Source organism: Rhinoderma darwinii, chromosome 1, assembly GCF_050947455.1.
Source record: "Rhinoderma darwinii isolate aRhiDar2 chromosome 1, aRhiDar2.hap1, whole genome shotgun sequence".
In the NCBI taxonomy this organism is placed as follows: domain Eukaryota; kingdom Metazoa; phylum Chordata; class Amphibia; order Anura; family Rhinodermatidae; genus Rhinoderma; species Rhinoderma darwinii.
The window spans coordinates 206,131,444-206,147,554 of NC_134687.1; the positions used below are offsets into that span (position 1 = coordinate 206,131,444).

General features: G+C 42.7%; 1 protein-coding gene across 1 annotated transcript in view; it reads right to left on the reverse strand.

Annotated features, from left to right (window-relative positions):
- Positions 1–6,091: 6,091 nt before the first annotated feature.
- CDS1 (CDP-diacylglycerol synthase 1) overlaps positions 6,092–16,111 on the reverse strand; it is a 71,765-nt gene continuing 61,745 nt past the window's right edge. Inside the window, exons 10-13 of the mRNA XM_075861109.1 lie at positions 15,495–15,647; positions 14,579–14,698; positions 11,752–11,855; positions 6,092–8,557 (exon numbers count right to left, since the gene is read on the reverse strand). Coding sequence (XP_075717224.1) covers positions 8,446–8,557; positions 11,752–11,855; positions 14,579–14,698; positions 15,495–15,647 — 489 coding nt within the window. The 3' untranslated portion in view covers positions 6,092–8,445. The remainder of the gene's footprint in view (positions 8,558–11,751; positions 11,856–14,578; positions 14,699–15,494; positions 15,648–16,111) is intronic.

Below are 16,111 nucleotides of genomic sequence, written 5' to 3' on the forward strand. Positions count from 1 at the left end.
CATTTACGACTGAAACGAGGCAGCTGTTTTCTCCTGAAAACAGTCTGTCATTTCAGCCGTAAAAGCCTCTCATCGTGTGCACATACCCTTATGCTTCTTGGTGCTGTCTTCTCTGCTCCTCATCTGGTTCAACTGTTCTCACTGTACAGCCCCATTCTTATGTGCAGTCGCAGCACACAGACCATAATAAGCATTAAACCCCTATACACAACAGTCAATAGTAAGGGCATGTCTACACATAGCGAAAATACTGCCGATTTCCTGCAACGTATTTCATTGTGTAAAATCCGCAGCGTAATACAGTAGCAGCAAAGCGGATGAGGTTCGAACGATCTCCTCCACGCGCTGCATGAAAAACTTTCATAAATAGATTTGTGGTGCGTTTTTTTAATCCAAACCACTCCAGCACTCTGTGTCTCGGCAGTGAGTTTAAGTACTTAGCGCATAAAACTTGCTTGTCCTCTGTTGTATAGCTCACTACAGTTACAAACTGCCTCCAGGAGTGACATTAGCACAAGAAAAAGCAAAGTTTTTTATGGTTTGGGCTAGGCCCTAGTTCCAGTGAAGGGAACTCTTTATAACAAGACATTTTGAATGATTTTATGGTTCTAGTTTTGTGACAACTGTTTGGGGAAGGAACTTTTTCTGCTTCAGGAAGACGGTGCCCCTTGGGCACACATGGGAAGGCCTTTATCGAAACTAAGAGTAAAACTGGCCTTGATGCCCACACCAACCAATCACAATGTAAGTTTGATTTTCCTAGACAGTAATAAATAAAAGTTGCACTGTTATTGGTTGCTACAAGGCCAGTTTTACTCCAAGACCGTTTTGATAAATGAGGCTGACATTGTGACGAGTTTGAGGTGGAGGAACTCGAGTGTCCCACACAGTGCCCTGACCTCAACCCCATTAAACACCTTTGCAATGAATTAGAACGCAGATTGTGAGGCAGACCTTTTCATCCAACTTCAGTGACTGACCTCACAAATGCTCTTTTGGCCGAATGGGCACAAATACCCACATTCCAGAATCTTGTGGAAAGCCTTCCATGAAGTGGGGAAGCCGGTAAAAAGGTGGTCCTTAATAATAACAGAAGGTATCCAGCATGGCCACTATAAAGACTGCATTCACATTTATGTATGTGAGAGGTCTGTATCTGTTAGGATATGTTCACACGCAGTGTTTTCAGACGTAATTCGTGTGTTTTACGCCTCGAATTACTCCTGAAAAAAACGCCCTTAATACGCCTACAAACATCTGCCCATTGGTTGCAATGGGTTTTACGGTGTTCTGTTCCCACGAGGTGTAATTTTACGCTTGTCAAAATACGGCGCGTAAAAAGACGCCCGTGAAAAAGAAGTGCATGTCACTTCTTGGGACGTTTTTGGAGCAGTTTTTCATTGACTCCATTGAAAAACAGCCGCAAAATACGCAAGTTGTTACAAAAACGTCTGAAAATCAGGAGCTGTTTTCGCCTGAAAACCGCTCCGAATTGTCAGAGGTTTTTGGTCACTGCGTGTGAGCATACCCTTACACTCTATAGAATATTATGTAGCGACAAGAAAATATTAGTAATAAGAGAATAAGTTAGGGTCTGTTCACATCAGCATTGCCCTTCCGTTGAGGGTTTCAGTCAGGTTGACCTCTCAACGGAAAGACAAATGGAAGCTAAGGTTTAAGTTTGCCTTTCCGTTAAGGAGTTAACCCGACGGAAACCTCAGACAGAACCCCTTAACGGAAGGGCAATGCTGATGTGAACAGGCCCTTAGTTGTGTGAGAAACAATAACTTATAAGTGTATGTAGATAGTATTTTGGGTTCAGCAGTCATCAATAACCACCATTGGAGTGAAGAACTTTTCAGGCATCTGGAATTCCACAGGTATTAAGTATTTGTTGGTCTGAGCATTATCCTTTCTTTTCTTTCTATCTCCAGACATGTCTCCCGGTGAAGGTGGGAAATTTAGGTGATTTCTGTACATTGGTTTATTTTCTTCTGTCATCCCCCTTTTAAATATTGGCTTTAGTCAGATTAGACACACTAACTCATTTTCTAGCCTCTAAGGCAGGGGTCTCAAACTCGGCCGGGTAAGTGGGCCACATATAGAAAAAATGGGAAGTTGATGGGCCGCATTACTTTCAAATTTGATACAATACAAAATTATTATTAATCAATTAGTTATTTGAACTACAATAACACTACATTACTATAATAATACCACACATTTGAGAGAATTCTCCACGTGCTTATTTCAACAATCCAGCTTTCCAGTTTAAGTGTCGCTAAATGCAGTCCGGCGGCTCAGTTAGCACACATGTCAAGATTGGGCAGCCCCTTTTTAGATAGTGCCACAGTGCCCCCTGTAGATACTGCCACAGTGCCCCCGGTGGATGCTGCCGCAGTGCCCTCTGTAGATGCTGCCACTGTGATGTCAGGGTCTTGCCCAGAGCTGGAGTCCCGAAGCAGAGCCGCTTCTAGCACTCGAACTACAGTAAATTTGTGACTGCAGCTCTGGATTTGTTTGGAGTATGGGACCTGATATTACAGTAGAGTTGTGACTGCAGCTCTGGATGTGACTGGAGTATAGCACATTATATAATAGAAGAGTTGTGTAGTAGACTCCAGCTGTGCTCCTGACATCACTGGGACTCCTGCTCTGGGGAAGCCCCTGACATCATTGTCGATGTATGGACAGCGATGTCAGAGGCTTCCCCAGAGCAGAGCCTATACTAGCGCCCTGCCCGGGACTCCGCTCTGGGGAAGACCCTGACATCATTGTCGATGTATGGACAGCGATGTCAGAGGCTTCCCCAGAGCAGAGCCTATACTAGCGCCCTGCCCGGGACTCCGCTCTGGGGAAGACCCTGACACACTGTCCATATATGGGCAGCGATGTCAGGGAATTCCACAGAGTCCCAGAGCAGAGCCTGTACTAGCGCTCTTCCCGGGACTCCGGCTCTGGGGAAGCCCCAGACATCGCTGTTCATATGTGGACAGCGATGTCAGGGAATTCCAGAGTCTCGGAGCAGAGCCTATACTAGCGGCTCTGTGTCCCGCGGGCCGCAGATGACAGCCCCAGGGGCCGCGTGCTTGAGACCCTTGCTCTAAGGGTATGTTCACACGCTTAACAAAAAACGTCTGAAAACACGGAGCTGTTTTCAAGGGAAAACCGCCCGATTTTCAGACGTTTTTTGAGCAACTCGCGTTTTTTGCGGCGTTTATTACGGCCGTTCTTGGAGCTGTTTTCATTGGAGTCTATGAAAAAACAGCTCCAAAAACGTCCCAAAAAGTGTCCTGCACTTCTTTTGACGAGGCTGTAATTTTACGAGCCGTCTTTTGACAGCGACTCGTAAAATGACAGCTAGTCTGCACAGAACATCGTAAAGCCCATTGCAAGTAATGGGCAGATGTTTGCCGACGTATTGGAGCCGTTTTTTCAGACTAATTCAAGGTGTAAAACGCCTCCATTACGTCTGAAAATATTTCGTGTGAACCCAGCCTAACAGTTTTGAATATCAATGCAAAATATGTTGGAGGGGTTAACCCTCTATTTAACCTGTACCCTTGCCTCCTTATTCTGTACAAATTTTATCACAGCATTAGGACAATGAGAAATTAGTTTTAATATACTTTATTTTCATAGAAACACAAGGAAAATAAATATGTACATTTTAAAAGAATCAAACCTAAAAAATAATATTCAAGTGTTCCTTAAATTAATTTACGTACATGTCTGGCACCATTAAGCAGCAATTTTACAATTTCAAGGAAAAAACAACAACAACAACAACAACAACATATATTGCTTGTTAAATAGTTTTTTCTAAAAAGCCAAACTGAAAAAAAATAAATAAATATATATATATATATATATATATATATATATATATATATATATTTATTTATTTATTTTTTTCATATTTTTTTTGTTTCCCTTGTGTTTGTGCTTAGAATTACTAAGGTTACTTTGGTCTCTTAAAAGAAACATTAAAATCTTGGAAGTATGTTTGTTCACAAAAAGGTTAGAACTTCAAAAAGCTCTTAAAGGGACTGCTACTTATGACTTCAATGTTAACTTTATCTGTGGGGGTTATTCTAAAAATAGACAATCTACAAATATATAATGTATCTATTCATTGAGAAATTAGACAATAGCTCGATCAGTCAGGGAAAGGCTCGGTTACAACACTGTGGTGCCTTGTGTGAACGATGCTGTATATACGCAGATTCGCCCAGATGTCATCTCTCACCGAGCAGGTGAAATCTGTGGCATGTGTAGCTTGCTCTCAGAGCTGTGCATCTTTTTCAGTTGCGTGACTGCTTCTCGTTTTCTAATCCCCATTCACATTCTGTATTTTATTGCAGATTTTCCATCTGAAATCCACAGCAACTAAACTACGTTGTGATCAGGAAATGAAAATGTAAAATTATTCAAATCAAACCAATTAACATGACATAAGAAAAAGCACAGGAAATGAACACTATAAAAAACATGATCAGCAACACGTAGGGTATGTGCACACGGCTCATTTTTAGCCGTTTTTCGGGGCGTAAACTGCCGAAAAATTTGAAGCAGAACGCCTCCAAACATCTGCCCATTGATTTCAATGGGAAAAACGGCGTTCTCTTCCGACGGGCTGTTTTTTTAGGCGGCCATTTTGAAAAGCGCCCGCAAAAAAACATGTCACTTCTTGAGCCGTTTTTGCAGCCGTTTTTGATTGACTCTATAGAAAAACCGCTCCAAAAACTGCCGTAAAAACCGCGAGTTTGCTAAAAAAAAAAAAAAAAAAGAAAGCTGAAAAGCAGGAGCGGTTTTCCCTTGAAAACAGCTCCGTATTTTTAACTTCTTTTAGTAAGCATGTGCACATACTCTTACCCAAGGTGACATTCATTTCTCCGGTTAGGATACCATTAAGTTATGACATGCTTGATTTGTTTCCAAGAGTGACATGAATATGGTGTCCAGAGGCAGCAAATGAATGTAACAGCCCCTTTAAGTTCTATTCTGGAATGGGACATTTTCTCAAGGAATTGGGAAAATAGTCATTATAGGACTTACAAATGTTACATCCTTATTTATTATTATTTAGCCACCTTGTTCATAGCTAAAGATCTTACTGAATAGCAAATTAGGCCTTCATACTAAAACATAGGGCTTTCATCTAACAGAAAACTTCTAGCCACTGGTATTCGCCTGCATCAGGTCAGGATCTATACTAAAGAGAAGTTATGTCGTGATATCTAGCCATACACAGCCGCCAGGTTAAGTGTTTATTCAAAACATTACATGGACTCGCTAATGGACGGTATAATGTAATGAACCTGCACCTTGTATTTCCTCCATGGCAGTATTTGCCTATGGAAGAACTCGGATGTGGCCTTCATACCTGAAGAAGGTACGGTGGATAGATTTCCACTTTGTGCTTCTGCGTCGAAGAATAAGAAACTGCTTTCTAAAAAGTTTTCCATCCATAATGAAAATAAAAGTTTATACTTTAATAAAAAAAAAATGTAAACCTGCAGACAATGAAGTGCCATAGGAAGCAAATGTAATAAAAGTGAAAACATTAATGGCGAACTGGTTGGTACTCTGAACGCAAAATGAAGACATGCCCAAGAAAGGTGTTGTACATCACGGTAGCAGAAGGTTCCTAAACAATGGACTACGTTCCAGTTAGAAGCAGAATATATTTTTCCTATTTCACTAGTAATATAGAAATACTTTAATGAATTTTGCATCTTAACTTCTATTATAAAAATTCAATCCTATCTAGTAATTCAATACAACTATTATTATTAGATGTGTAATCTTCTCCTTATGCAATATAGAGTCCAATATAGCAGTAATGATAGTGATATTGTTACCCCGTCTACAAAGGGTTTTTTGTTTTTTTTTACTAATGCTGACGTCCCTCTGTTCTTCTACTTATTGCTCCAAGAATATTAGACGTGGACTACATGGCCACTTTTTCACCGAGACATAATAGATGTATGTATCCACTATTTTGAATTCGATCTGTTTGAATATTTGTGGGATAGAAATCTAAAATATCCCTAAAATAATAAACATGGCTACTAGCATCCAGTGAGAAGTGTCTCTTCCAAGCGGCAACGCATTTTTTTTTATACATTAGAGATCGTTTCATATGTGCTCTCAATGGTGAAACAGTCTCCCAAAGTACCAATGTTGTAGCTCGCCAAGACGGCCAGATCCAGGTGGAGACTGAATGGTGGGGTGTCTCTCTCCAGTGAATTATATGGGAGATACAGAAACAGCCGAGCACATTCTCCCATTAATGTGGCTGGAGGTAGGCCAACCATTTCTCCATTGCAAAGGCATAGAAGACCCCACCAATAAGAATTTTATGGCACATCTATTCAATGTGGCATGAAGTCCTCCATGGAAAAACTCTTTCAGTTTCAATGACTGGAGCATTAAGAGGTTAAGTTCAACCTTGGTGAATCTATAAAAAGCATTTCTCTCATTGGAAATACTCCCTTTACATGCTGGAGTGTTCTAATATAAATGAGCAAGCCACAGGAATTCCATTGGCAGACACAGGCTGTATATGTGCTGCTTTAGGGTATGTTCACACGTGCACGTCCGTTACGGCTGAAATTACGGAGCTGTTTTCAGGAAAAAACAGCTCCTGAATTTCAGACGTAATGGCATGTGCAGGCATTTTTCGCAGCGTCCATTACGGACGTAATTGGAGCTGTTTTTCTATGGAGTCAATGGAAAACGGCTCCAATTACATCCCAAGAAGTGACATGCACGTCTTTGACGCGGGCATCTTTTTTACGCGCCGTCTTTTGACAGAGGTGTGTAAAAAAAAATGACCGTCTGCACAGAACATCGTAAAACCCATTCAAATGAATGGGCAGATGTTTGCCGGCGCTTTCAAGCAGTATTCTCGGCCGTAATTCCAGGCGTAAAACGCCTGAATTACGTCTGTAAATAGTGCGTGTGAACATACCCTTACAGACCGAATACAGGCTGTAGTCTACACAGGCAACCTGTACTCTGCTGACAGGGTTTACAAGATGACAGGGAATTATGAAATCTGGCAGCTTGTTATCAGAATATAGCTGCTGTGCGGTGAAAGGTGAACATACAGTTTAATAACAAAATTACAGTATTATCTTTTAAAAAGTATTTTGCTGATAGACAATTGTGGCATATCCATGGGATATACCATAAATGTCTGTCGAGTGAATATACTTACAAACTTGTCACATATTTTCCCAATTGACGGTCGAGGTTCGAAAACCAGCCAAAATTATATTCAACGTAAAATAGTCCGTGCTGTAGCCAGGTAGTCCTGGTGGGTACCGGACATCATTCCCTACAGTTCCCAATGAAGATCCGTGTTCCAGGAAAACATTCTATACTATTCAATAACTGTGTACTGTTATTAAGAATAAAATCTGTGTATTTTAAGAACATTGCTGCAGTACTCTACCATTCAAGGAGGATTTAGTGCACACAAAAGACTAGATACGTAGAAGGACAGACCAACCGGCATGAACAGAACAAACAAAAATTCTCTGAGGATCAGGGACAAGGGATGTGTCAAAGTTCCAGGAATTCTGGGCAGGGCACATTTTACAGACTGTATACCATCTACTTGGACAGAACTGAATGAGTTCACAGTTTTCGGCAACATGAACCGATGCCACCACTCCTGACTATCTGTAGCAGTATAGCGGTGTAGATGACTGCTGTTTCGGTACATAGGAAGTGATCATCCCAATGAATACCTTAGGGGGGCTCATAAATCGGAACGATTTTCTTTTTTGCTTAATAATACAAGAATGCAACGTTTCAGTTCATCGTGTGCATCTAGGTAGCGCTGCTTCATAACAGTATATAACATCCAAGCACATAGCACTATGAGGAGAGCTGAACGACTTCAATAATTGTGTCACATGTGTACAGCATACACTGAATAAATACCAATAGTTGCATTACTTTTTTCCCCAAGAACAAAGAAAAACTATAAAAATCTCCAAACATAAAATCTATCCCATAAAAGCAATATGAATAAAGTGGAATTAAAATTCCATCTGTTCAGCAGGAAGAGGGACACAGCGTGAAAAGTAAACAATATGTTCGTCCCTCCCTATAAGAATTGTGCATAGAGTCGTCATTGAAGGAACTGCCCTCCTATACCAACATGGAAATAAAAGCTAATGGGTCATATTATCCTAACGGAAAGTTACCGTTTCAACATTTAGAGCTTCACTCCGTCAGCAGATTTGCTTGTTTGAACGACAATGTTTCAATGTATATGGGAAATATAAGGCAGCCGCGTGCCTTCTCTACAGGAAACTAGCAAAGGGTTCTGACGGTCTTTGGTTGAATGCTCCGCAGTCAGTGCAATAGCTCTGGTGCCACATAAATAGTCTTTGACATGTAGTTCGATTACAGGTCAGAACTTGCTCCTTAGAGGACTCCTTTCTCCATTAAGTGGGTCTTCAAGACTTTGTAGATGTTTAGTTGTTGTTCAGGTTGTAGTGCTAAAAGTTGCTGAAGGACTTTGCTGGGATTTGGACCTCTGGACATAGAGAAAGAAAAAGCTGGATTAAAAATACAGATACTGATTTGGGACCCATGACAGGAAAAGCCTCGTGCTTTTATATGAACATCCATAGTAATTCCTAACACCGTCATAACCGAAAGTGGGGTCCCAGGTTCCTTGACGGTAATGTTTGTGCAAAGAGCGGTTAGAAGACTGTTAAAGGGTGACTATGGTAGTGCGCTCATATTCTACCGTCACACCTCTACCTAACCACCATCCCAACGAGGACTTCCTTTTTCCTGACAAGACAAGTCTAGCCTGATCATTTACATATAGTAACCCAGCTTCAGGCTGCCATATTGCCTGCAGAAGTCACAGTGTCATAACTTGGCACTTCGCTACAGCTCTAAGGGGGAGGGAGATTGATGACTGTATGGCAATAACCATACATTACGTACAATGTACAGAAAGAGTCCCTCAGGATCTCTCATTGACAATGGCAGATCCCATATGATGAGGAAAATCTGCCGTTCTCAACAGAAGCATCCATGGACTATTGCCATGCAACAACCCAGGCATATTCCACTTGTTAACCTTATGATGTCAAAAGCCGGAAAGTGCAGCCCTGACTTCCGAAATCATGATTTGAGATGTTTAACTGGAAATTCTGGCGTTCACCTTTTAAGTTCACCATTGTTCGCATTCAGGTTTACACTGAAATTCTCTCAGCTTATTGGCGTGTATCGCCAAATTGTGACTTACAGATGCAGAACGTTGAATGCAACAACCACAGACCATGGTCCAGTCCAAAAAAAATTAAATATCTGTTGTAATCTGACTCTGGCTTACAAAAAGTAATAGGAAAGAAATATTCCCTAGTTAATATTTGAACATTTCTATAGTAAGAGCTCATGCCAGTTATGTGAACAGAGCCTGTATGGCCTCCGCGTGTTCTGTCATACAGGCTCCGTCAGGTATCATACATAAGGAGATTTTGTTCCATATAAGCAATTATTTACGGGAGAATACCCCTGTAAATTCGGAGTCTGATGAAGCTTGCAATTGTACGAATTAGAAAAAAACTCTATATGCCTTAAAGTGTCGCTAAACGTTTGACAAACTTCTGACGTGTCATAGTGACATGTCAGAAGTTTGGATTGGTGGGGCCAAGCACTGAGACCCCCACCAATCGCTAGAACGAAGCAGCTGAAGATCTCGTGTGAGCGCTCAGCTGCTTCGTGTCTGTTCGGCTTTTTCCGGAAATAAATGTATCCGTGTACGGACTCAATAGAAAGTCTGTGAGCCCGTACTCCGATACATCAGCTTTCCGGAACAAGCCAAACAGAAACGAAGCAGCTGAGCGCTCACATGAGACCTTCAGCTGCTTTGTTCTAGAGCAGGGGTCTCAAACTCGGCCGGGTAAGTGGGCCGCATATAGAAAAAATGGGAAGTTGACGGGCCGCATTACTTTCAAATTTGATACAACACAAAATTATTGTTAATAAATTACTTATTTGAACTACTATATTACTATAATAATAATAATACTACATTACTATAAAATTAATACTACATTACTATAATAATACCGCTAGGTTTAAAATTTGAGATATTTCTCCACGTGCTTATTTCAACAATACAGTTTTCCAGTTTAAGTCTCGCTCAGTGGCTCAGTTGGCAGCGTTTGGCAGACACACATGTCAAGATTGGGCAGCCCCTTTTTAAATAGATGCCGCAGTGCCCTCTGTGGATGCTGCCGCAGTGCCCTCTGTGGATGCTGCCGCAGTGCCCTCTGTGGATGCTGCCGCAGTGCCCTCTGTGGATGCTGCCGCAGTGCCCTCTGTGGATGCTGCCGCAGTGCCCTCTGTGGATGCTGCCGCAGTGCCCTCTGTGGATGCTGCCGCAGTGCCCTCTGTGGATGCTGCCGCAGAGTCTTGTGTAGATGCTTGCAGTGCCCTCTGCAGATGCTGCCACAGTGATGTCAGGGGCTTGCCCAGAGCTGGAGTCCCGGAGCACAGCCGCTTCTAGCACTCTGCCTGGGATTCCAGCTCTGCTCCTGACATCACTGTCCATATATGGACAGAGATGTCAGGGGCAACCCCAGAGCTGGTGTTCCGGGCAGAGCGCTAGTAGACTCTTCCTGGGACTCCAGCTGTGGTCCTGACATCACTGGGACTCCTGCTCTGGGGAATTCCACAGAGTCCCGGAGCAGAGCCTGTACTAGCGCTCTGCTCGGGACTCCGCTATGGGGAAGACCCTGACACACTGTCCATATATGGACAGCGATGTCAGGGAATTCCACAGAGTCCCGGAGCAGAGCCGATACTAGCGCTCTGCTCGGGACTCCGCTCTGGGGAAGACCCTGACACACTGTCCATATATGGACAGCGATGTCAGGGAATTCCACAGAGCCCCGGAGCAGAGCCGATACTGGCGCTCTGCACGGGACTCCGCTCTGGGGAAGACCCTGACACACTGTCCATATATGGACAGCGATGTCAGGGAATTCCACAGAGTCGCGGAGCAGAGACGATACTAGCGCTCTGCACGGGACTCCGGCTCTGGGGAAGCCCCAGACATCGCTGTTCATATGTGAACAGCGATGTAAGGGAATTCCAGAGTCAATCGGCTCTGTGTCCCGCGGGCCGCAGATCACAGCCCCAGGGGCCGCGTGCTTGAGATCCCTGTTCTAGAGATTGGTGGGGGTCTCCGTGCTCGGAGTGTTAAACGTCCGTGTGATGGCCGTTGAAACAACAGCCGTCACACGGACCTATATAATTCAATGTGGCTGTTCCCACAATTGTTGTTTCAACGGACCGTGAAGGGTCCGTGAGAAAATAGGACATGTCCTATTTTTTCACACTTCACACATCCCTCCATAGACACCAGTCTATGAGGGATGCGCGATATCGCATCCCGCAACGCAGAGCACTGATGCACCTCGGACGTGCAAAACGGCAGTTTTTCACATCCGAGATGCGCAACGCCCGTCTGAATCAGCCATTAGTATGTAAGCTTAGGCATACGGATGTGCAGTAGAGGAACCATAAACTGCTATGGGAGCCCTACAAAACCGAGCTATAATACACACATTTGCATTAGGTCTGAATGTCATCTGAAAAAATCTCTGAACCTCACATTGTTTTTACTTTACTATTATTTTCATTAAAAAATTCCCTACACCGAATTCCTTATTCGCAAAAGGTAATACAAGATGGGAGACCTCCTACCTTATGAAGCTGGCAATATACACATGGACAAAAGTGGCCATCAAATACTGACAGTCAAATCGATCCATAATCCCACCATGCCCAGGAATGGTGTCCGCAAAATCCTGAAAAATATCATTGTATTATAATCTAGGCATTTGCATTTCAAAGTCAAGATGTAAAAATTTTAGTTATTCACTAGGGTGAGCCTCACGTCCTATTTGTCCCTTCTAGCAGTGCGCTCGGGCCATCAGAACCCTCTTTTTTAACAAACCTGTCTGTAAAGCCTCATGCACACTTCCATCACCGTTTTCACGGATTCGTGTGGTTCCCATGTGTACTCCGTGTAAACTTCCGTGTTTCCGAGCGCCGCACATGGTAATCACTGTCCAGCGGTAGTCATTGTCCAGGGTGCTGAAAGAGTTAAGTGCTGGATAGAGAGAAGGGGCTGCACTGATCGGCAGTAACTCTTTCAGCACCCTGGACAGTGACTACCGCTGGACAGTGAGTACCATGCGCGGCGCTCACAATATAGAGTTCTAAAGTTTCCTACAAAACCCCAACTCAAAAAAAAATATATAAAGTTCATACTTACCCAGAACTCCCTGCTTCTTCCTCCAGTCCGGCCTCCTGGGATGACGTTTCATCCCATGTGACCGCTGCAGCCAATCACAGGCTGCAGCGGTCACATGGACTGCCGCGTCATCCAGGGAGGTCGGACTGGATGTCAAAAGAGGGACGCGTCACCAAGACAACGGCCAGTGTACGTATGAACTGCTTTTTCTTTCTATCGCTGCGGATGCTCTGCCTGAAAGGGCTGCCCCTTCTCTCTATCCATCAATGATAGAGAGAAGGGGTTGCCGATTAGTGCAGTGCAATATCTCTTCTGTACTTCTGCCCGCCCGTTGCTAGGCAACGACTCCATCACACACGGACGGCACACGTATGCCTTCCGTGTGCCATCAGTTTTTTTGACGGTCCCATTGACTTGTATGGGCCCCACGGTCACGGAATCTCAGACCAAAGTACGACTGTCAAGAAAACTGAAGTGTGCATGAAAATGAATGGGTCAGGGTGCTAGCCGTCAAAAAAACGTCTAGCACCGTGAATTAAAACGGAAGTGGGTATGAGGCCTAAGTCTAGTGGATCCAGAGCTTGATATTAGAGAAATGCAGCTCTTAAAGAATAATATTTTAAGAACACACCTTCAATTCTGTACCCTTTTATATAATAAAAAATAGCCAATCTACAAATAGTCTCAATAGTTTTGAGACCGACACAAATTTGGGTTTTCACAAAGTTTGCTGCTTCAGTTTTTATAGTGGCAATTTGCATTAACTCTAGATTGTTATAAAGAGAGATTAGATGAAGTCATTCCTTGCCATAAAAATTTACTTAATTACAAAAAAATAAAAATAAACATTTCCAATGAATTTCAGCCCTGCCACAAAATGACCTGCTAACATAATTTCAGTGATCTTCTCGTTCGTTCAGGAGAAAGTGTTAATGAGAACAAGGCAGCTGATATCACTCTGTCATGCTGATTGGATTATAAGAGCAGACTGGTGGCTATAAAAGGGGGGATGGTTCTTAAAATCATTGTCTTCTGTTAACCATGGTTACCTCCAAGCAAACACATGTAGTCATCATTGCTTTGGATAAAAATGGCTTTACAGGCAAGGACTTTTCTACTGGTAAGATTAACACTAAATAAACCATTTATCGGATCATCAAGAACTTCAAGGAGAAAGGTTCAATTGCTGTGAAGGGTTCATGGCGCTCACGAAAGTCCAGCAAGTGCCAGGACCGTCTCCTATAGAGGATTCGGCTATGGGATCGGTTCAACACCAGTGCAGCGCTTGTTCAGAAATGGCAGCAGGTAGGTGTCAGTGCGTCTGCACGCAGTGAGGGGAAGGCTTTTAGAGGCTTTCCTGATGTCAAGGGCAGCAAAAAGCCACTTCTCTCCAAGAGAAACATCAAGGACAGACTGACATTCTGCAGAGGACTGGGGTAAAGTTATTTTCTCTGATGAAGCCGCCTTCAGACTGTTTGGGACATCTGGAAGAATGAGTGTCCAGAGAAGAAAGGAGTGCTACCATGAGTCCTGTGTCATGCCAACAGTAAAGCATCCGGAGACCATTCACGTGTGAGGTTGCTCTTCATCCAAGGGAGTGCGTGCACTTACATTTTTGCCTAAAAACATTTCCATGAATAAAGAATGGTATATAAACCTACTCCAAGAGCAACTTCACCAAACAAACCAGGAGCAATTTGGTGAAGAACAATGCTTTTTCCAGCATGATGGAGCACCATGTCACAAGGCAAAAGTGATAACTAATTGGATTGGTGAACAAAACATTGAAATTTTGGGTTCATGGCCATGGAAACTCTCCAGATCCCAATCCCATTGAGAACCTGCGGTCAGTCAAAAAGCGGGTGAACAAACAAAAACACCGAAATTGTGATAAACTCATAGCACGGTTTAGGCAAGAATGGGTTGCCATCAGTCAGGATTTGGCCCAGAAGCTGATATCCAGCATGCCAGGGCGAATTGCAGAAGTCTTGAAAAGGAGGGTCAACACTAAATATTGAGTCTTTGCATAAACTTGATGTATTTGTCAAAAGTTAAAAAACTTATAAGATGCTTATAATTGTACTTCAGTATACCATAGAAACCTCAGACTATAAAAGATCTAAAAATACTGAAGCCTCAAAAATTGTGAAAACCAAAATTTGTGTCAGTCTCCAAATTTTCGGCCAGGACTGTAGTAAGCCAAACAACAAAGTGAATTGGTCAAGCAAGATCATGGTTACCCTGGTTTTATGTATCTTGGTAGTAGGCACTTACCTTAATTTTAAAAGCACGCTTGAAGCCACTGGCAAAGAAGCCTCCAAATGGCCCTATCAGCGAACCAAATGTTGATAGCGCAATACTGTGTATCTGAAATGGATACAGGCCGACTGTCGTCTAGAGAAAAAGACATTAGCGTAGATTTACTATTAAGGTCTTAAACTTAGACCGTATAAAACCAAGCAGGCAGAAGATGCACACTGTATGATACATTTGGCGCATATTGCTAGACTTGATAGACACTTTTGTCTTCTTTATGCCACATCTTGGTTGGCTTACTTTAGACCAATATGTTGCACAATTTTGCTGCACTTTAAGCCACGCCCCTTTTTGCTAAGTCACACCCATTTTCTCGACACTTTTTAAAATGGTCTAGTGAGGCGCAAAAAGAGCCAGCATTCTGGCGCATTTAACTTCGTAAATCTCCATCATTATTGTTAATGCAGCTCTGAAATTCTAGGATCTTTCAGAGAATATAAAATGAGCAAAGACAACCAGTAATAAGCCATTGGAAAATACTAGTGTAAAGCCATAAAATCTGAACATTTGCAGACAATTGTTAACTTTTCAAACAACCAAAATAGAAATTGTCTACGGAAAGTAAGTCCAGAGAAAAAGATGATTTTTACGGTTTGCTTCTATTAATGAAAATCCGCTGGAGATCCATTAACCAGACGGGGACGTCTTGAACTGTAGCACCCTCCTGTACATGCCCCGATAGCTGCTGTGCAAGAGGCATAACGGCAGAGGGTAAGCAGATGAGCAAGTATTCTCTGGCATCAGCCAATTTTATACAAACTTACCTATGAAGCACTTTTTCCCTGTTTTTTGTTTTAGCTACTTTACCCCGATCGCCCATGATCAGTGTTCTCATGTGGAATACAATGCAAGTTTAGAGGACCCTTGTGCTTACCCATCCCAGCACGGACTGCAGATATGGGGGGACTGTATAATCATGGATTCTGAACAGCTCGGGGGGTTCGCAGCTGGTTGAGAAGCTGTTGGTTTCACTGTTATACTCCACAGGACACACAAAGTACTGGAACTGGACCAGAATGTAAGAAAACTGAAAAAGAGCGGTTATTGAATTGAAAGGAATTAAGCAAGAATTGACATATTAAATTGATCTATGGTTCAATATTTCTATGTAAAGAACGAGATTTAACATGTCAATGAACGGCGTCTCTCGATTTGGTACGTTTATGTCTAAACTTTGTCCCTATTTCAAGGTACTGAATGGAGGATAGATGGACTCAAAGAATTTTAGTCCTTGTAAAAGGTAGGCAAGGGCTCCTGCAATTTGTGAAGCCCAAGCCTAGCCGTAGTTACCCAAGCCGCTATGTTTTACCATTAAAATTCAGGTACAACGATCATACAAAGTGTCTAAATTCACTAGTCCGACATTTCAAAGAAAACGACGAGCCCTCTGAGAAATAAATATTCTCCGAACCCGCGTTTCAGAGGTATCATTTTGTGTCTACATTATTTGACAAGCAGTGAGGATCAATGGGGACCTGCAAAGAGGTAGTC